Source organism: Oryx dammah, unplaced genomic scaffold (genome assembly GCF_014754425.2).
Source record: "Oryx dammah isolate SB20612 unplaced genomic scaffold, SCBI_Odam_1.1 HiC_scaffold_27, whole genome shotgun sequence".
Lineage (NCBI taxonomy): Eukaryota > Metazoa > Chordata > Mammalia > Artiodactyla > Bovidae > Oryx > Oryx dammah.
The window spans coordinates 4,650,951-4,672,927 of NW_024070211.1; the positions used below are offsets into that span (position 1 = coordinate 4,650,951).

A 21,977-nucleotide genomic window follows, 5' to 3' on the forward strand; every position below is an offset into this window, starting at 1 on the left:
TGTGTGTGTGTGTGTGTGTGTGTGTGTGGTGTGTGTGTGTGTGTGTGTGTGGTGTGTGTGTGAGTGTGGTGGGAGATATAAAAGCATAGTCTTCTTTAATAATTTCGTGGGGGATGCAAACTTATCTAGGAAAAGTCAAGACTACAGGAGAAATGTCCATTATTTGTTATACACACGCTCACTGAGGATACATAGAAGTGTCCGATATTTACTATCCACGCGCTCACTGCAGATACGTAGTCCACGGCAAATGAGCGACATGGACAGCATGGTGCCAGGACTCAGGGAGAAGGAAAGACTGAGGAGTAGAAGGGAGCATGGGTTTAAGGTAGGAGAATCATCTCACTGAATTTTCAGAAAAGCGAAAAGGAAACAACCCTAACAGATCACTTTGCTTAAAGCCATTTTTATATGTTGGGAGACAGAGGCGCAGGGAGCCTAAGCACCCTGCTCAGTGGCCCGTGGGGTCTGAGTCCCATCCTCTCTCTGCTTTGGGCCTGGAAGGGAGCTCTTCCCGTGATGACTGGCCTCCCCGGGCAGAGGGCTGCCAAATCCTACAAGTGCCCACAAAGTACAACGAACAAGGAAATCTGCTTCCCCTGAGCCGTTTCTATGGACTCCCCTGGTGGCTCAGACGGTAAAGCATCTGCCTGCAATGCGGGAGACACGGGTTCGATCCCTGGGTCGGGAAGATCCCCTGGAAAAGGAAATGGCAACCCACTCCAGTACTCATGCCTGGGAAAATCCCATGGACGGAGGAGCCTGGTAGGCTACAGTCCATGGGTTCGCAAAGAGTCGGACATGACTGAGCGACTTTGCTTTTCACTTTGAGCTGATTCTGTAGGGTCTGGGGCAGAGGCCGGCAGACGGGGCCTGACTCCGGCCCTGAGGTCTGTCAGCGGGCTCAAGCAGAGAAAGCAAGCCGGGGGCCGCCTGAGCAGGGGTCCGGCCCCAGGTGGTGAGACAAACCCAACCACAGGAGACAGAGGATCCACACCGCCTGTTGACCCAAGCAGACAGGCAACCAGAGGGGCCGGTGTCCTGATAACAGGGCCGAGACCCCCGTGCGCAAATGAGGACACCGAGACTCTGAGTGTCCCCCGGTGGCCTGGGAGCGCCTGGACTGAACCCGCTCTGTGCTGCTTCGGCAACACTGAAGCTGGGTTCTTCCTACATCCCCGCACCGCTGCTTGGCCGGCCCCACCCGGGGCTGCTGTGGCCCTTCCATTCCCACTGTGCAGGGAGGAGGCTGGCAGGGCAGGTGCTGGGGGCCGCTTCCTAGACCTGGGTGCAAAGGCCATCTCTCTGCCTCTGGCCTCGTGCTGGCAACCTAATCCCTCCGAAGCTGGGTTTCTCCATCTGGAGATGAGGAAGAGGAGGACCAGCTGCCTGATGACGAGGAAACAACGTGGTCGCTGGGCAGTGGGGGCAGGGGACTCAGCTCCCTGGAGTCCTAGGGTCTGAGGTTCCCAGATCAGCCCTCAGAGAATAGAAGAGAGCACCCAGGCTGGCAGGGCTGCTCACCATCTCATCTGAAGACACAACGCTGGCTGGGGCTGGGCTAGCAACCCAAGTGCTAATTAGCATCTGATGACAAGCTCAAGGTCCGAGGGTGGACAGAGGGCTCAGAAGGGTCGAACGACAGCACAAAAATCAGGGCGATTCTATTTCCAGGTATTGGGCTGGTCAAAAAGGTTGCTCGGGTTTTTCTGGAGGATGTTACAGAAAACTGGAATGATCTTTTTGGCCAACCAATAATTTCCTGTTCTGAGATGACTGTACAACAATTAAAGATTATTGAACCGTTAGGCATGAAAATGGGCTTCCCTTGTGGCTCCGCTGGTAAAGAATCCGCCTGCAATGCGGGAGACCTGGGTTCGATCCCTGGGTTGGGACGATCCCCTGGAGAAGGGAAAGGCTACCCACTCCAGTATTCTGGCCTGGAGAATTCCACGGGACAGTGTAGTCCATGGGGTCGCAAAGAGTCGGACACGACTGGGCGAGTTTCACTTTAGGCATGAAAATAGAGAAAGGAAATGGTAGGGGACGTGGCACAATTTTAAATACCTCTAGATGAGACCTTTTAGTTGCATGCCTTGCTTTTCAATTAAGGAAATTTACCAAAATCTTTATGAGGGAGTGGGGGAAAAGAATTTCTGTGTCTTCTGAAAAAGCCTATTCACTATTATGATATAACTTCATATTTGGAAAAGGAAAAGAATACCTCTTGTTTTTATACAACTAACTGCAGGAAGTCGAGCTTGACAAATACTTGGCTGGTGGGAAAACCCAGAGGCCAGCGGTAAAGAGAATGACTGAGGGAGCAAGACGCAGAATCTGTGCGTGTGTGTGCGCTTGAGAGAGACAGAGATATCTGTAGTTATTACAGGGGCCTTGGTTTTAAATAAGAAACCCGTCGCCAGCAATCAGTCAGACCTGGCAGTTCTTCACTTAAGCACCTACTCTGCTAGGCACACAGCAATACTTAAGCGCCCAGGTGATACTTGGGCAATAACTGCTTGGCTATTTAACTATTATTGGCTTGTAGATCCCTTATCGATGATCCTTGGCCTAGCAGGTGCTTCATGTACGTTTGATTAATTAATTCATAATTTCTACGTCCCTCTCATCCGATGTCAACACCTTCAAAACGCAGCCCAGGCTCTCTCTCCTTGGGGAAACCTCACCCTTCCCTGGTCGCCTTGGCTGTCTGGAGGCCTGCTACCTGAGCACACTCTATTTTGTGTCCTGGCCGTCTCCCTGTCTACCTGCCCCACTAGGAAGTGAGCCAGAGGGTAGGGCCAGCATCTTGCATGCGTGCGCGCATGCTAAGTCACTTCAGCTGTGTCCACTCTTTCCGACCCTATGGACCAAAGCCTGCCAGCCTCCTGTATCCATGGGATTCTCCAGGCAAGAACATTGGGGTGGGTTGCCATGCCCTCCTCCAGGGGAATCTTCCTGACCCAGGGATCGAACCCGTGTCTCTTTTATTTCCTGCACTGGCAAGTGGGTTCTTTACCACTAGCGCCACCTGCAAAGCCCAGGGCCAGCATCTGAATTGCATTTATAGTTCCTTTGCTCAGCAAACTTGGCACCTAGCAGCTACCCATCGAGTGTTTGTTGAATTAATGAATAGCTGAATGAATAAAAGAGCTTTGTCCAACCTTTGGTCACCACCTGTAGATGCAGAAATATTTCTTCCCTTTAGGTCGTGCATGATCCATCAAGAAGGCAGGAGCAGGTCCCAGATCTAGCTAAAGGCTAGAGGCTCTGGATGGTGCCTGGCCTCAACTCTAAGTGAGACACTTCAGAATATTTTCTGGAAAATGTATTGTTTGTTTTGCTGCCATTGTTTGCAAAGCATCTGTAAGTTTTGGGAAAGCAGGGTGCCACAGGAAGGTGGATAAATATGTATTTAAGTGCTCAGACATAACTTATAGGTGCATCTTTATAGAATCACCAAAATCGGCGTGGACCTGCCCAGTGTCTGCCCAGATGTGGTTGATGCCAGCACCTGCTGGTTATCACCAGCATCTGGGGAAGCCACTGCTTTCCCAGGCTCAAGCAGCTGATAAAGACACATGAATGGGCTCAAGGGTCATCGGATCCCCAGCCCAGCTCCACCCTGGGGGGAAGAGTTCCCCTCACCCAGGACCAGGGCTGGGGAAAACCCATGGGGAGCGCTGAGACAGACGGGATAGACTGAAGCAGGATTCCTCCCTGTGGGCCCCACCTGCCAATGACAGACGTATATGTGTAGAAGCCAGGCCTTGGGGGCTCCCTTCTGGTTTCTGATGGAGAAACGTCCTGGGAACTTCTAGGGGCAACCTCAGGGCAACAGTGCGTGTTGGAATCTCATCAGCTTCCATGCACAGGGCCAAGAGCTGGACAGACAAGGCTGGAGAGGGCCTGCACTGCCCGGAACTAAACCTGCTTTAGGATGAGGCAAGATGGCAGCCGCAGGACAAGGGTGATCAGCAGAGAAAGGCTGTTCCCACTTTGTCTTCCTTCTCGCTCTTTGTTCATTCAATCATTTATTTATTCACTTTGCAAAGTATCCTATGGCATTGAGGCATTATGCTGAGCACGCATGGTTAAAAAATCACTAATTAATCAATCAGATATGTAATAATCACCTGTTGGGCTAGGCACATTTGGTAAAACATCTACAAACCATTAAAAAGTCAGTTAAATAACTAAGCAATTATTTCTTAGGTACCACCTAGGTGCCTGACATAGAGTAAGCACTCGTTCAATGTCTGTGGAATGAATAATGAGTGAATGAATGAATGAGAAAGTGAATGAATGAGTGCTGATCCAGAAGGGATGGGAGGATGACTCAGATGAAGCCCTGCACTCTTGTCAGGCCCCCAAACCCCTTCCCCACCCCAGTGCAGTGTGGCCAGTCATGCAGGCCAGCCAGCTCACAGCAGAGAAAGCTCAGCAAAGCCTGGCGTTGACGTTCCCTGATCCTATGGAGGTTCACAATCTCTCTGATGGTTTGAGCACCAGGTGACCAAGTCGATAGGGTTAAACTCCTGGCAAAGCCCCAGAGGCTGCTCATCCAGGTGCTTCTTGCCATCAGAGAGCTGGATACAAGGGCACAGAGCAGAGAGAGATCCCAGAATTAACTGGACTCCCATCCCTATTTGCTTGGATCTGCCCTTTCCTGGTCCATAAGAGCTTACGGAGCATTGATTCTGTGAGAGACAGTTGCTACATACACTCAACCAGACACAGAGAACCAGCCTCAGACCCCTGACAGTGGGATGCAACTGGGGTCTGAGCATATTACTATACAAGGTAGGACAGAGAAATGAGATGACAGAGGTATGCAAAGGTCCCCTGGCTCAGAGAAGAACAGCTTTCCTGGGCATGGTAACACACACTGGGGTGTACCATCAATTACAGAGAAGACAGGGCCTGAGCTCAGGCGCCTGCCAGCCCATGGCTGAATCCCTCCCGCATTAGACATATGACCTTGGGCAAGCAGCTTAGTCTCACTGCCTCAGTTTCCTTTGCAGAAAACGGGGCCAGAAGCAACCACACCTCACAGAGTGGCAGCGAGAAGGAAATGAGATTACATCTGTAAAGGAGAGGCAAGGTATTTGGTACATGGAAAGTATTCAGCAAACGGAAGCCATTGCTGCTGTTCTGCTGGAACTGTCGATGGGCGACAGGGCCAGCCCATGTGTCTAACCAGCCCACATCCTAACAATAAGGGAACCCGGAACAGAGGCCAGAGAAGTTCTACCGGGCACCGGGTATGTGACAGATATTATCCCGAATCCTCAGAGATCAAAGTGGGGCCTGATCCTATTGTTACACAAGTTTGGACAGAGAAACATGGGCTAGTTGTGGGAGGGATTCAAACTGACCACCGGTCTCTCCATGTAAAGCAGAAAATACAAGCTCTGAGAGATTGAGTGACTTGTCCAAAGTCACACGGATAACAAGTTGCCAGGCCAGGATTCAAATTCACCTCCTCCTGACCCCCAAACCTTATCATCACCCATCTACCCACCTCCCAGGCCTCAGTCTGTGTCAGCCACCCCAGCCCCCCAGACCCAGCTCCCTCCTGAGCCTCGGAGGCCAGTCGCTGACACCAGCAGACAAAGCCCGGGGCGGCAGTGAGTGGAGCCCATGACCCATCACAGACAGAGGCACCTACTTGTCCGGTACTGGATGCCCAGTACTGCCAAACAGGCCACCACTGCCGCCGCCAGAAGCGCCACCAGCACCACCAGCCGCTTCTCCACCGGGGTCCTGGCGGCCCAGCATCTCTGGCTGTTCCGGGGGCCTCGGAAGTTCACCTGCAGGGAAGGAGGCAGGCGGAACGGGGAGGACGTGAGCCCAGGGCCCTTGCTGCCCAGGAGGAGGGGGCTCCGCAGCAGGTCCTGGCCCCGGGGAGACATCAGGGCCGCCCTCCCGTCTCAGGGGTGGTCCGGTTCCCACAGAACCCGTCCTAATCCAGGAGAGGAATGGCCACCCTGCTCAGCAGCTCAGAGTCAAGCAGCTCAGCCCAGCCGCATTTGTGTTCTCTGTCACCCGATCCGGGTAGAAGGGGAAAAAAAAAAGATCGGATTTGTCCCTGTTTCTCCAGTAAGGAGTTCAAAAAAGAACAGGATGTTTGCACTCGCAGGCATCCAGGGAGCATCCGGCTGGGCTCTGAGGCGCACACAACCACCAGGCTGCAACCGCAGCAGACGGACAGGGGCCTGCAGCCTGGGCCACTGAAGCCGCCACAGCCCCACGAGGACTGTGCCCTCAGCTTCTGTTTACAAATGAGGCATCCGCAACCTGGAGGGGTGAGCCCCTTGCCTCTGCTCACACGGCTAGATGGGTCAAGCTCGGATCTGGGTCCAAAGGTATGGATCCCAGAGCCCACCCACAGGTCAGAGCATCGAGTCCTGGGAGACGTCAGGGGGGATGCAAAGGGGAAACAGCTCCATCCGAACAGGTCCTCAAAGGGAGGAGAAAACGTTCTCAGCCTAACTCACAGTCAGCTAAACAGGAAAAGAGGTACAATGAGAGGAAGCGGAGGGTGTGACAGGGCCTTCCAAGCTGAGGAGGGGCCCAACAGCCTACAGCGCTCAGAACCCAGGGTCCGGCCTTCACACCCGAAGCCTGCTGGGGGCTCCCCTCTGTTCCACGAGGTGCTTCCTGCCGAGGCCGGGGCCGCGGGACAGGAAGGGAAGCCTGCAGCTGGGGTTCAGTTCAGCGACATTGTGGCCACGTGTCAATAGTCGAGCACCAGCTCAGGGCCACATTGGAAGTACAGAGAGGACAAGACCTCACTTTCAGCTCTCACTGCCCAGCAGACAGAGAGATATAGAAACAGATTGGGATAGTCAGGGGTTTAGTCAGAGAAGGCTTCCTGGAGGTGGGGGCCCCCGGGCTGGGTCTTAGAAGAATAAGTAGCAGCTGGCCAGGTGAAAGGGGAAGGAAAAGGAGAAGGAGGGGGGCAAGCCCTGGATGCTAAGGGGTGCGATAAGCCGGGTTACAGATGGCAGACTTCTTCCCAGGGCTGGAGCGATGGGATTAGATTCACCCTTTGGAAAAGCCAAGGTGGAAGGAGAAGCAAGGCTGGAGGGGAACGGGCATGGAGGCAGGGAGGCCCACAGCCTGCCAGGGGAGATGGGGAGACCCAGCCCTCTGCCCTGAGAGTGGCCCCCAACTGCTGAGAGGACGGCTGCCCCGGGGGCCACGGCACAGCCCAGGGAGCCTGACGCCGACGCCTGGGGACCCCGAGGCCAGTCCTCAGTAAAGGGCATCGCACGGCCTCATGGTCCTCGCTGGCTATTTTCTGAACAGGAAATGACTGGGGATTGCTGCGCTAGTGAAAGAGGAAGACAAAACTTCTGCGAGAAAAAAAAGGTGATGGATTCTAAACCCGAGAAAAGGAACTTGAGGCTTGCTGAGAACTCTGTGGCGGTCCAGGAGGCTGGGACAAGCGAGCAGCTACAGGGAGGGGTGCAGTTTCCTGAAAGCCCTGAAGTGTGAGTCGCTCAGTCGTGTCCGACTCTTTATGAGCCCATGGACTGTAGCCCGCCAGGCTCCTCTGTCCATGGGATTCTCCAGGCAAGATACTGGAGTGGGTTGCCATGTCCTTCTCCAGGGCATCTTCCTGACCCAGGGATCGAACTCGGGTCTCTTGAACTGCCGGAAGGTTCTTTACCACCTGAGCCACCAGGGAGCTCCCCTGAAAAACCTTTTTAAAACGGTGAGACATGAAGATTCTGACCACCCTCCTGGCTCAGACATAGCCTGGGACAATGCTGACGTACTCACAGCCTCGATGTCTATGAAGCGCTTTCTCAGAGGTAGCAATTCCCTCACCCAGTTCATCAGGGGCACTGGGATCCAGAGGGGCCCCCAAGGGTTTGAAGCAGGCACTGCCTTGTCTGGGGACGCTGACATTTGTTCTTGCTCTTTCTGTGCCATGGAACTGATATCCCCTTCTATCTCCCACACTGGGCCGCTCAGTGACTCCAAAGCTCAGCTCAGGGGTAGACGGGTAGAAAGCTAAGCAATGGCTAACCTTAGCCGAAGAGGCACCAGACCCCTGGGAAGCCACGGAGCACAGCTGTCGGGGCCGGGGGAGCAGGAAACCCTGTCTTTTTTTTTCAGCTGCACAGCACAGCATGTGGAATCCTAGCTCCCTGACCAGAGATTGGTCCTGCGCCCCCCGTTTGGGGAAGGTGGAGTCTTAAATCAACCATCAGGGGAGTCCAGGAAACTTTTTTTTTTTTTAATGTTTTTTTCAATTGAAGGATAACTGCTTTATAGAATTTTGTTGTTTTCTGCCAAAGGGAGGGGACATACATATACCTATGGCTGATTCACGTTGACATTTGGCAGGAAACTCATTCTTACGTAGACAGAGCAAGGTGCAATCCGAGGAAGTGAAAAGGAAGAGAAAGAAGAAATAGGCAGAAGGAAGAGGACAAAGGGAAGGAGGGCAAAAGCAGCAATCACAGCAGCTAATGTTTGAGGGCTTTCTGGGTGCCCGTGTTAACTCTATTCTGTTGCCGGATGACGCTATTCCATCTTCCCAGTACCCCCAAGAGCAGGCGTGGGTATTAGCTCCAGAAGGAACACAGGAAGCGGGGGCCAGAGAGGGTGAAACGAAAACCCACATCTCCCCTGAGCCCATAGCATCAGCTCCGTGGCCGCGCTGCCCACTAGGAGCAGCGAGTCAAGCCGAGACTCACTGTTTAACATCAAACAGACAGATGGTGTTCCCTGCAAAATGCAAACAGAATTAAGTCAAAATTAAATTAAACATTCATAATTCCAGAGAGAAAGGGCAAATGGAATTTGAAGACAGGGTTGTTTTTTTTTTTTTTTTTTTTTAGCCTTTGTATGGTTCTTTGCTTGATTTGAATGACCAGGCAGAGGGGCCTCTTGGTTTCTGGACAAGACTTGCCTCTGAGGGCCGAAGTCCAGATGCAGTCTCCCACGGCAGGAGAAGTCACCAGGAGACTATGCCGGGGTCAAGAGGCCGCTCCAGGAGAGACTGTCCAATTCCCGGGTGCCGCGGCCGGGGCTGGGCCTCCAAGCTGCTATTTGGCTCAGTGAGTCCCTTCCTCACCCTGCCTCCTTCAAGGCCCACCTTTGGGAAATAAGGGCATGTGGATCGTGAGAGAGAGGTCTCCAGCAACGTGGAAGGTCGGAGGGTGAGTGACGGGCAGCTCACTTGGTCTCGGGAGGGGTAACTGGGTGCAGCATCGGCCAGGGAGCAGAGCTTATCCTGGAAGATGGGGAAACAATCACCGTGAATGCTCAGCTCGCTGGCCAACTTCGCATCCCAGCAATTGGTCCTGGCAAGCAGAGAGAGCATGAGATAGAAAGACGCCTGGAAAGAAAGGTAGAGAGGAAGACCAAGCAGGAAACAGAGGTGGAGAAAGAGAGAGAGGAATGGCTGAGCCATCCAGCCCAGGAGTTCCCAGGGTTGCCATAACCAAGGGAACAAAGCCCTGCTGAGGGATAAATATTCGGTTACAGAAGTGAGCGCCTGGCCCCGCAAGGCTCCCAGCAAGAACGGGTTCTACGGGTGAGGACGGGAGGGACACCAAGCCTGGGGCCCAGGAGGCATGCCAGCAGCAGAAGGGGTGGGGAGCCTGGCTTTTGGAGGAAGCAGGGGGTCCGCAGGGAAGGCAGTTGTTTCCTGAGACACTGCCTGGTCCGCCAGTGACCTGAGCTGAGCGGAGCGGCCAACAGGAGTCAGTCTGGCCAAAGGGTTGGCAGGGAGCCCACCCCCTGCAGCCCAGAGGCCAGACCACCCCGGGGAGGGCTGGCAGGGAGACAGGGCTGCCTGCCTCCGAGTCAGCCCCTCGGAACAGACAGACTGTGACAGCCTGGCCCTGTGTGATATCCTGTGTTAGGCTGGGGAAGTTTCTTCCAGGACAGTTTCTACATGGCGGGCTTCTGAAGGCTAAGGCCACTGGGGCCAGGCCAGAGTGAAACTATGAAGCCCTCCTGTCCTCTCCATTTCCTCCAGGAGCCCTACCAGGCCCTCAGCCCCACTGCCTGACTCTTCCAATGGCTGAGAGCAGCTTGAATCAGTACCTGAGGCGGGGGAGGGGACTCCTTGCATCTCAACAGGAATGCAAATCTAGTATTTAGAAGATGCACCTTCCAGCTGTCAGTGACCCTGGAGAAAAGGCATGACCCCGAGAAGTCAAAGGTCAACCCTGGCTTTATCAAGATCCAGAGGGTATCCCTGGGCAGCCTCTGGACCTCAGTCACCTATTTTTATATTTTTTTATTTTATGCAGACTAGGGGATCTTTGTTCCCCACGCAGGGGTCGAACCTGTGCCCCCTGCATCCCTGCACTGGAAGTGTCGAGTCTTAACTGCTGGACTGCCAGTGAAGTCCCAGTCGCCTATTTTTAAAACAAGGAAGCAAATGAGGGGCCAGGTCTGACCAGTTCAGATCCTAGAACAACTCTAAGGTCAAGAATAAAAAGATCAAACAGGCAGATGGAGTTGAGAGAGTCTGCTGGAAAGCAGAGAGATCTTGTTAAAGTACTTAATGGGACTGTCTCTGCAACTGCCCACAAAAGCCAGCTCTGCACAAGAAGGAAAGGGGTGGGGGGGAGGGATTAGAGAAAACCAGCACTAAGAATTAAATATCTTGGCTTTCCTTTTTCTTGGAAAAAAAAATTTGATTTTTTAGGGGTAACTGGATGAGCTTCAAAGGTTTTGGTAAATAGTTGTGGCCTTCTGTGGGAAGTTTCCCTGGTGGCTCAGTGGTAAAGAATCTGCCTGCAGGGTAGCAGACCTGGGTTCGACCCCAGGGTTGAGCAGACCCCCTGGAGGAGGGCACGGCAACCCACTCAGTACTCTTGCCTGGAGAATTCCCCGGAGAGGAGCCTGGTGGGCCATAGCCCATGGGGTTGCACAGAGCTGGACATGACTGACGTGACTAAGCAGCAGGAGTGGCGGGCTCTGCTCCCCAGTTCAGGCTGCAGGGGTGTGTGCACGCTCAGCTGTGTCTGACTGCAACCCCATGGACTGTAGCCCTCCAGACTCCTCTGTCCATGGAATTTTCTGGGCAAGAATACTGGAGTGGGTAGACATTTCCTACTCCAGGGGATCTTCCCCACGCAGGGATCGAACCTGTTTCCTGTGTTTCCTTACTGGAAGGAGGATTCTTTACCACCTGGGAAGCCCCAGCTGCAGGTATAACTTTAGTTATTTCCCTTTGAGCCACTGAAATGGTATGGTATGTACCGGGAGGTACAGAGACCAGGCGGCCAGTCTGAGCCAAACAGAGACAAAGCTATTACGTTTAGGGCATCACTGAGATATCACACCGGGTGAGCTTTTATAATGATCCCAACCAAATACATTTTCTGTGCATTACACTACGTGCTTTCACTTGTATTGTCTCATTTCAATCTCTGCAACAGCTCTGAGAAGTGGATTATCATCAACCCCATCTTGTAAAAAAAAAAAAAAAAAAAGCTGGTGAACGGAGTAGCTTTCAGGTCTCAGAGTCCACGAGAGGCAAAGTTGGGGCTCCATGTTAAAGCTGGGGCTTTACTTCCCTGGTGGCTCAGACAGTAAAGCATCTGTCTACAATGCAGGAGACCTGGGTTCGATCCCTGGGTCAGGAAGATCCGCTGGAGAAGGAAATGGCAATCCACTCCAGTACTATTGCCTAGAAAATCCCATGGAAAGAGGATCCATGGGGTCCCAAAGAGTCAGACACGACTGAGCAACTTCACTTTCACTTTAAACTCTGCACTTAGTCCACGCTGAAGAAGTTTAGTTGATTGCAATTAAGTTGTACCTCACACATGAGATCAAGGAAAAGAAAAACCCTTTCAGGTGAGGTACAGGTAAAAATTTGCTCCAGCTAAATACACTTTGTCAGCATGTTCAGGCAAAAGGTGGCAAGTTTGGCTGAAAGATGCAAGTTGTCATTTACTAGTGTTGGTATTGACAACTCCGGAGTTTCAGGAACAATGGGCTTCAAAATCTTGAAAAATCAAGTAGCTGATTTTTATAGCTGCCCGTCAAGAGACAGATTTGGTGGGCGGGGGAAAGGATTGGATCCATTTTAAAAAGCCTAAAATTGAGGGAACAGTTGTGTTTCTAGCAATTACTCATAGGAAATTATTCAAAAGGCTAGAAGCTGGTCACCTACAGTGTTATGGATACTGGGCCTATTGTCCAATTGTAGCAGATTGAGTAAATGTATTTTTATATATTGGTACCATAAAGTATTATGATATTTAATGGCAGTATGGTTTGGAAGTGTTGTTTCATTTTTTTGGCTGTACTACAAGGCTTGCAGGATGTTAGTTCCCAGGCCAGGGATCAAACCCCAGCCCTCAGCAGTGAAAGCATCAAGTCCTAACCACTAAGCCATCAAGGAACTCCTTGGAAGTGTTTTTAAAACTGAGGTACAGCTGATGTTTCAGAAGTTTCTAACAACACAAAAAAATGCTTATGAAGTGGCATTAAATGAAAAAAGTAGGACAAAATGTTATGGATGTAGAGTGAGCTCAATTTAATAAAAAATATATATAAGCAAATGTGAAAAACTAGAAGTAGTTATTTCTGAGTGGTGGGGTTACTGTCTGTTTGTAAATTTTTTTTATACTTGACTCTTTTTCACAAATTAGTATGCAAAATTGTTATACTGGAAAAAATTCCCTGTGATTAAAGACATAAAATTCATAGAAAACTCTGTAAGATGAGATGAAAAGGTTCTCGACTCTTATAAGAACAATCGTTAGCTAGCCTGCTTTGGGGAAGTCGTGGAGGCTCAAGGAAAGCCGGGCTGGGTACCTACAGAAATGCCTCCAAATCCTTGGGGCAAGCATTTGGGCTTTTCCTGTAGTAAAAGTGGATGATATACCCCGTTGGGTGGTTTGGTGTCGGGGCACCAGCACTGCATTCCAACCGCGTGACAGCTCTGTGACCACAGGAATGTCCCTAACCTCTCTGAGACTCAGCTTGGTCATGTGTAACGCAGCCGCAAGAGTCCTTACCTCACGATCACAAACATAACAATGCTGGCAGGCCCCGAAACATGCATCACAGTCATTTTCTTAACTCCCATTGTGCAGGGCAGGAAGAGAAGCTTCATTCGCCCAGGATCACAGGTGGTGTCAGATTCACACCTGGGCTCCCCTCACCCCGTCTCAGAGCCCCGGGTGCCTCCCCTGTGCCAGGCGGCCTCAGGCTGACGAGTCACTTTGTGGCCTGAGAAAGTCTATACCCATGCGGGCTGCCGCAAGATAACAGCACAGCACCCTACTTCGTTGTGAATTCCGAAATGCTTTTGTGCTGATATATTTAGAACCTTCTGTGAAAGATGAGACTGAAAAAGACGGCTGATTAGATTCTGTTTTGATTCGGGAAGGCAAAAGCGCCTGCCACGGGAATCTAATTTCCTGCTGGATTTAGCCTCTTCAGAAAGGTCCACGGGGCTCTAGACAGACCGGGTTTGGTTTCTTACTCCTAGATTTCTAGCTCCAGTGCACCCAAGACAAGTTGTCTCCCCTTTCAGAGCCTCAGTTTCCTCATCTGTAAGAGGGAGCTGGGAGGACAGTAACTCACGGGGCTGCTCCTGAAGGCTGAGTGGGAAGATGTAGGTAAGAGAGTCCCGTTCCAGTGTGTGCAGACCACTCAGGGTCGGGTTTGGACCTCCCCGGGGCCTACTGAACCAGTGTCAATCAGTGCTGTTTCCCTTTACTAGCATCATGATCCCAGCTTCCGAGAGGTGTGCCAAGCAGGACTGGGCCTGGCAGCCTAGGTTTCCACACAGCCTACGCTTTCCCTCTGGGGGCGGCTTCTGAACTGACAGCAGTCCCTGTAGCAGGCCTCCCTGGGTCGGCATGGCAGAAGCCTCCTCGACTGCGCTGCTCGCCGGGCCTCTGCAAGCCGTTTTCCAGGTGTCAGGTCACAGGGCCCCCTGGGCATCCTTCGGAATTCCCAAATTCCTCAGGTCCACCTGTTTCAGTTCACACCCAGCCGGGGTTGAGGTCCTGGTCTGGACCGCCCCAGCTCAGTCCCTCTGGGAGGCAGAGGTGGTATGCACATTTGAGCCCCAGGGGGCACAGTCTGGTGGGAGAGGAACTGGGCTTCCCAAGTAGAGGCTGGAAGGGGCAGGGAGAGAGGGAGCAGAGGCTGGGCTCCAACACCCAGGACACGCGGGGTTTGGGGGAAGAAGAGGAGGAATGTGGGGTAACGTCCACCAGACAGGATGACCAACCACCCCCTGTCTGCCTAGGACTACAGGGTTCCGGGACTTTCTATGCTACAGCTTGGAGGATTTTAGGCTCTGCCTAAAACTCTGGGCAAGTCTCAGCGCTCAGAGACTTGCCCCCTCCCTGTGAAGAGAGAACTGGACCACCTCGCCCCTCCAGGATGCTTCTTCCACTTGGCCACCCGGGTTGTAACCCAGTAGCAGGTGGTCGGGAGGGTTTGGGGACGCGTGGAAGTGGGGCGGGGAGGCCCTTTGGGGAGCCCAGCGCCTCAGGGGTACTGCTAACCCAGAACAGGCTTTTCTTAACCCACGGAACCCAAGGGCTGGCGGGCTGGCACGGGCCCCCTCACGCCCCGGTGGCGGGCAGGATGGCCGGGTCGGCCAGGGCTGGGGGTGGGGGGCGCGCAGAGCGCCGGGGCGCCTACCTGCAGGTGGTTGGGGTACACGTCGCTCTCGGACAGCGAGTCCACCAGGTCCTCCTCGTCCAGCGTGGCTCGCTTGTAGGTCGACATCTGCAAAGTCAAGTGCAGCACCGACTCTCTTAGCGCCTCCATGGCTCCCACACCCGAATGGGGAGAACGGGGAAGCGGCCACCCGCCGCCTGCGCCGCCGCCGCGCCCCGCCCCGGCCGGGACACCGGGACCGGCCCACGGCCAGGCCCGCGCCGGGGGAGGCGAGCGGGGTCCCGCCTCCCTCCGCCACCCCCGCCCCTTCCCCGCTTATGCAACCCCGCGCCTCACCCCCAGCGCCGACAGCGCCGCGGCCACCGGACGCGGCCACAGGCTCCGCATGGTGCGCCCCCGACGCCCGCTCCCCGCCGGGTCCCCGCCGCCGCGCGCCCGCGGCTCTGGCCAGGGAGGGCCGGCCGTGGGGCTGGGCCCGGCCTCGCACCACCTTCGAGGGCGGAGCCTGGCCCGCGCGGCTCCGGCTCCCGCCCCCGCCGCGCCGGGAGACCGCCCCCCAGAGTCACCCGGGAGACGCAGCCTTCTCCCCCTTCCCAGAGGTCGGGGGGGGGGGGTGGGGGTCGGGGAGAGGCCCCTCCCGCTTGCAGGCAGGAAGGGGCTCACGGCCACCCTTCCTTCTAAGAAACATGAAGTCCTCCTATAAACCGTGGTGGCAGATGCCAAAAGGCAGGTATTAGGAAAGGGCCACTAGTTTGGCCACAAAGGTCAAGAGAGGTTTCTCTCGCCATTGACCCTTAGCTGCGCCAAGAGCGGCCTCCCCCATGCGAGCTAGAAAGATTTGGGGGAAAACACAGACACAGACACACACACACACACACAACACGGGGAATAAAAAAGGCATGTGCCTCCCCTCTCATTTCCCCCTTCCTTTAGTTCAGTGGTCTTTGAGCCAGAGTTCACAATGATCTCAGAAAATTCCAGAGCACTCTCCTGACTTAGAATGAAAAATGTTCTGTGCATGCTGGAGGGAAGCCCATGCTTGGCTCCAGGCTCCAAGGTGTGATCTTACCTTCAAAACAGGAACGGCTTTGGGGCGAGCTGACAGCCAGGAACAGGACCATTCCCTCCACCATCCCTCAGAGGTGGGGCGCTCTGGACGCCGGGCTCTCTCCCTGCCCCTCAAGGTCCCAGAAGAGCCTACCCAGCAGTTGCCCAAAGGACCCTCCATGTCTGGGGGGACCTGGAAGCCCCCGCGTTCATACATTTTTTTCTCAGTTTTCCAGACCAGTCCCATTCCCTCTCATAGTTGACTTCACAAATGCATGAAGGAACAGGTACAGAAGGCTGAGTGACACCTGGGGTGACGGTCTCGGTGAGCTCCCAAGGTCTCCTGGCTTCACCTCCTGCCTTCTCACAGCCTGCTCTGCAGCCAGAGCCCAGCCTTCAACAGGAAACTCTTGATCCTGTCACCCTTGCTCCCAATTCTGTGGGGACAGTCCCCTTACTGGTCCCCCGTGGCCCCTGCCCACCCTGCCCCTTTTCCCACCTCACTGCCTCAGGCCGCAGCTTCTTCCGCCCTCCCTCTGTTCCCCGGATTCTCCAAGTGTCTCCTGCCCTCGAGACCTTTATAGCACTGTTCCCTCTGTCTGGACATGTCTCTGTTCCTCCTGTGCTGGCTCCTGTTGCAGATAGAGGTCAGAGTAAACGTCACACCCTCAAATGTCCCAGCCACCCCGAGCAGAACCCAAATTATCGATCATGGCAACCTGTTTTACTGCAGTTTGTGACTTATTTATGCTGGTTTTTAACATCTGTCTCCTTCCCCCTCCCCCAAATTGTGAGTTGTATCAGGGCTGGGACCTTGTCTGACACAGAGAATCCCCATCAGCTGCCATAGCACAGGTGCTCTAAACACTGTTAAAATGAAGCGAGAAAGTGCATCTAATTTTGCAATACCCAAGGACAAGGAGAACATGTCTGAGGACCTTAGGGAGGCAGGGCCCGCAGGAAGAATTTTAATTCTGGGTTTTTCTGCTCCACTCCCCCTGGGTGCAGGACTTCCCATTACCCACCAGAGAAACAGAAAGGGCCATCGGGCTGTTTTAATTTCACCCTGGGCTGGGTTTTTTTTTTTTTTTTGGAAACCAGTTACACTAAGTAACAGGTGTTAACTGCCCCAGGAAAAAGACCCTTGAAAAAGAAATTCAAGTCACCAAACACCTCCTGTGTCTGGCACGGCAGGCAGCTACTGTTTCCTGGGGGCTTAGAGGGACGAGGTATTTGTCGGTTCTTTTACACTCATTGTCTCATTGAAGCCTCTGAAGCAGGTATCATCAGTCTCTTACAAAATCTGAAACTGAGGCTTGGGGAAGTAACTGGCCCAGGTGTAGTGAAGCAATGGCTTCTCCTCCTTCCGTCTCAACTCAGAGATCAGCCGTTCTGGAAAGCTCTCTAGACCAGTCTTGTCTGACCCCAGGCAGCCTCAGGCCCCCTGAGCTGTGTCCTCTGCCTTCCCCCACCCCTCCCCACATCCCACGTTTCCTTCTACTGATGCACACAGCACCTTAATTAGAAGAACCTAGAAGGGAGGGCTGGGTCCTGTGAGGCCCTATATCTGCAGAGGCCTAGAGTGGGGCTGGAGCTTCCCCGGGCATCTGCACGAAGGTGAGAGGCGAGGGAGGAGGCTGGCAGCCCATCCCAGGGGCCGGGGCCGGCCTGTCCATGCAGGGATGACCAGGGAAGATCACCTACCTCTGGAGTAGAAATCCGAGGAGACCGAGAGCTGTTTATTTTTCAGCACACAAAAGATGAGGGGCCCTTCTCGAGATGCCGCCTGCCCCGGGGCCGGGGAGTGAAACTGAACCCACCTCGGAAGTGGGAATGGCTTAGCTCCGTGGGGAGCACTATGGGCCCCAGTCACCAGGTGGCATTCCAATGACGGGGGCGGGAGGGGGGGCGGCGCTGGGTGGGGGGAGCCCTGTCTCTTACCCGCCCGGTTCTGGGTGGGGCCCTCGGATCACTGTCTTGTTGGGTCCCCACACCCACCAAAGCCCAGGCCTTGGCAGGTATCACTTCTCTTTCATGGGAGATGTGGGAGGGGGCCAGGCACGGAGAGGGGCTGGGCAGAACAAACGCCGACGCTGAGCCGCTGGGCCCCAGGCATCTGTATCCAGGCATCTGTATCCCTCCTGACCCCGGGAAGCCCGGTGCGGTGAGATCTCCACCTCCCACTTCCACTGAGGATGGGGGAGGTGGCACCCCCCTCCCAGTCTCCCCCAGCCCTCCCACAGGTCCTCTCCCTGGCTAGAGAGTCAGAGAACCGGGATGGGAGTCCTGGCTGCCCCAGCCCACTGCACCGCCTCCAGAGAACCCCAGGCACTTAGCTTGTGCGGGCAGAGCAGGACCTGGACTGTGGGGCCTCCTGATCTTTGCAAAAGGGGAGCTGCTGCTCCAGGCGGGGACGGCATGGACTTCAGGGACACTGAGTGGCAGGCCGACCAGGGCTGTTCTCCCTAACGGCCTCGTCTGTGGTTGTGGCGACACCCCCAGCCAGGGAGCTTCAGGGAAAGGGACGAACAACTGCGGCTTTGTGGGGAGATGCTGCCCTGATCTGCACGCTCCTCTCCCGGCCCCGCTGAGCGGCGGATGAGAAGTAAGGGCCTGGAGTTCGTGAGAAGGGCTGGGCGGGGACCAGGAGTGGAACAGGGGGAACCACGGTCCCCAGATCCATCACACGAGGTGATGAAAGACAGACAGATGGAGGGCGCGATGGTCCCAGCTCCGGAAACCCCACCCTGTGGAAACCAAAGGCCTGGGCTGAAACAGAAACGAGAGACGTTATAAACGCTCATGTGTGTCTGATGACAAAGGCCTTCAGGCTCAGCAGCACCGGGTGTGACCCCACTGGGTCATCTTTCCTAACCATGTCAGTCACTCCGATGGCTTTTGTGTTGGTTTGCCCAAAGGCGGGGGATCTTCCAAGAAACTGAGAGCTCGTCAGAGCCAAAAAAAAAAAAGAGCAGCTGTGAGTGAAATTCAGTGAAATTCAGAGGCTTGGGATTCCCTGACCACAGCCCACAAGTCGTTTTCACATTCTAAGTCTCAGCTTCTTAGAGACGCTGCCCTATGGCCAGAGCCCCCATCGGTTCTTGCCTTTTGTGCCAGGAATTAGCTGAGATCTGTTAAATCATTATGTGTATGTGTGTTCAGTCATGTCTGACTCTATGTAAGCCCACAGACCGTAGCCCTCCAGGTTCCTCTGCCCATGGAATTTTCCAGGCAAGAATACTGGAGAGGGGAGCCACTCCCTTCTCCAGGGGATCTTCCTGACCCAGGGATTGAACCTGTTTCCTATGTCTCCTGCAACTGGCTTCCCTGGTGGCTCAGAGGGTAAAGAATCTGCCTGCATTACAGGAGACCTGGGCTTGATCCCTGGGTTGGGAAGATCAGAGTCGGACATGACTAAGCGACTTTCACTTCACTTCCTGCATTGGTAGGTGGATTCTTTACCACTGGCACCACCTGGGAAGCCCGCCTAATACACACTCCTGTTTTATGTTGCTGCTGCTGCTGCTGACTCTGCGAGACCCCATGGACAGCAGCGCCTGAGGCTCCTCTGTCCACAAGATTCTCCAGGCAAGAACACTGGAGTGGATTGCCAGTTCCTTCTCCGTGTTTTATGAGGACAATAACAGAGTGAAGAAAAGCTCTAGTTCCAAGCTTCAGTTCAGATCCTCACTAATCCCATGTGAGCCTGGACAAGTGACTCAGCCTCTCTGCCTCGGCAGTCTCATCTGTAAAATGGGGATGAGAATAATAGCACCTCCCTCATAGGACTGTTGCGACACTTAGTTAATATGAAGTGCTTAGGGACTTCTCTGGTTGTCCAATGGTTAAGAATTAGCCTGCCCATGCAGGGGACATGGGTCTGATTCCTGGTCTGGGAAGATTCCACATGCTGCGGAGCAACCAAGTCTGTGCACAACTACTGAAGGCTGTGTTCCCCAGAGCCGACCCGCCTCGATGAGAGAGGCCACTGCAATAAGGCCCGCGTACCGTGAAGAAGAGTACAGTCCCTGCTCGCTGCAACAAAAGAAAGCCCGTGCCTAGCAACGAAGAGTGCAGCCCGAAATAAAAATTTTTAAAATCTAAAACTTAAAAATAAATAAAGTGCTTAGAACAGTGCTGGGCACACAGCATCTCCCCACCAAGTGTTCCCTGTTACTATTTGTACCATCACTACTTATAAGACACGGGGCTCAGAAGCCTCCAGTTGATCCCCACTGCCTGAAAAACAAAACCCAAACTCCTTAGCTTGACATGCAAGGGCTCCCCTGAACTGGCCCAAACCTGACTCCCCAGACTCACCCTCCACACACCTCTCGGGTGTATGGCCATCACCCTGACCCCGGAGCTATCCCTGTGGGTGCTGGCCTCCCAAAAGGAGTTTGCTGAGTCCACAACGTCTGTCAGGCCCCAGGCTGTAAGCTGAGGGGGTAGCACTTGCTCCCCACCCTCAAGGGGCCTATGACTGAATCCCTCTTTCCCAAGGCCCCCTCTTGGGACTTGCCTGGTGGTCCAGTGGCTAAGAGTCTGCACTCCCAATGCAGGGGGCCTGGGTTTGATCCTTGGTCAGGGAACTAGATCCCACGTGCCACAACTAACAAAGACTCGATGCCGCCAAAACATACAAAAAACTATGCTGTCTCCACCACAGCTACTCATCTCCACGTCTAGCCTACCTCTTCCTCCAGGAAGTCCCCCCTTTCTCCCAATTCAGAGGGAATTACGCCCATCCCTCTGGTGTACCCCAAGCACAGTAGTTGCATTTCATTCAGGCCTTTGTCCAGGTGTCTGCATCGCAGGGATGGACCTGGGAGATGGGCAACAATTACACTATTTCCCTCCATCCAGCACAGAAACCTGGTATATAGATAACTGGTTGATTGTATCCAAGATTTTCACTCGGGCAAAGGCATCTGTGACTTCAGTGAAGAAGAAACAGGGTGGCGTTGCTTGATGACAAGTAAAATTCAAATAGGACAAATCTGGGCAAGGAGCATATAGTAAATATATAGCCATCACTCCTGAAGACAACTTCCCTGGTGGCTCAGATGGTAAGGTGTCTGCCTACAAAGCGGGAGACCCAGGTTCAATCCCTGGGTTGGGAAGATCTCATGGAGAAGGAAATGGCAACCCACTCCAGTATTCTTGCCTGGAAAATCCCATGAATGGAGGAGCCTGTTAGGCTACAGTCCATGGGGTCGCAAAGAGTCGGACACGACTGAGCGACGTTCACTTCACTTCCCCTGAAGACGACACCAGGTAACAGCTACTGCTGCTGTTACGTGACCTGCAACATTGCTCAGTGTCTTCACTGAGAAATTTCCACGTGATTAATTTCTTTCTTATTTTAAGTATTTATTCATTTGGTTGTGCCAGGCCTTCGTTGCCACACTCGAGATCTTGTCCCAACGGCAGCTTGCAGGATCTTTAGTGGCAGCAAATGAGAACCGTTAGTTGTGGCATGTGGGATCTAGTTCCTTGACCAGGGATCGAACCCAGGCTCCCCGCACTGGAAGTGCAGAGTCTTAGCCACTGGACCCATTGGGAAGTCCCTCCATGGGATTAAGTCCTTTTTAAATTTACGGAGGAGTGAATTGCTTCTTAGCTCTTTGATAAGAAGAATTGCAGGAATTAGCTGAGGAACCTCACAGCCAAAGCAAGCACTTTTCTGGCCTTTAAGTTCATCTTTGTCCTTGTCCACATTTTCTGCTCTGTTTTCTCTGCTCCTGATTTTTCATTTCTACTGCGTATCATTTGATTGAATGTGTTTCAGTCGCAACCCATCATGAATCCTTTTTGGAATAAAGTGAATTTGAAACAACCTGCATCACAAAACACCCCTGCCCTAACTCGATTCTCCTGGGACTGCAGCTTCAATGTATTTATTCAACAGCAGGAAAGAAGCAGTAAAGACAGACCTGGGCCCAAACCCAGGTTCCCTGGATCATGTGACCATGTCATTTCCCTCCTAAGGCCTCGGCTTCCTCATCTATAAACTGGTTCAGTATAAAGATTTTTTTTAAATCTATTTATTTGGCTGTGCTGGTCTTAGTTGCAGCATATGAACTCTTAGTTGTGGCATGTGGGATCTAGTTCCCCGACCAGGGATTGAACCCAGGCTCCCTGCGTTGGGAGTGTGGAGTCTTAGCCACTGGACGACCAGGGGAGTCCCTGAAAAGCTTTAGTGAGCTGAAACGAACTGCCTGGCGCCGAGCATCCCATCCCCAAGTGACTTGGCACCTGGGGGCAAACACTGCAGCCTGATAAACAGCTTTTGTTTA

At 53.5% G+C, this 21,977-nt stretch overlaps 1 protein-coding gene across 5 annotated transcripts in view; it reads right to left on the minus strand.

Annotated features, from left to right (window-relative positions):
• The window catches only part of ECE1 (endothelin converting enzyme 1), a 123,808-nt gene that overhangs the window by 48,353 nt on the left and 53,478 nt on the right, over positions 1 to 21,977 (minus strand). The window contains exons 1-3 of one of the 5 annotated variants that reach the window (XM_040229506.1): positions 15,701 to 16,547; positions 14,653 to 14,739; positions 5,672 to 5,813 (exon numbers count right to left, since the gene is read on the minus strand). In XM_040229506.1, the coding sequence (XP_040085440.1) occupies positions 5,672 to 5,813; positions 14,653 to 14,739; positions 15,701 to 15,925 (454 nt within the window). In that variant the 5' untranslated portion in view covers positions 15,926 to 16,547. Of the gene's footprint in view, positions 1 to 5,671; positions 6,170 to 14,652; positions 14,740 to 14,967; positions 15,075 to 15,700; positions 16,548 to 21,977 lie in introns of those variants that run through there. The other 4 variants (XM_040229507.1, XM_040229509.1, XM_040229510.1 and 1 more) reach the window with 4 other exon arrangements.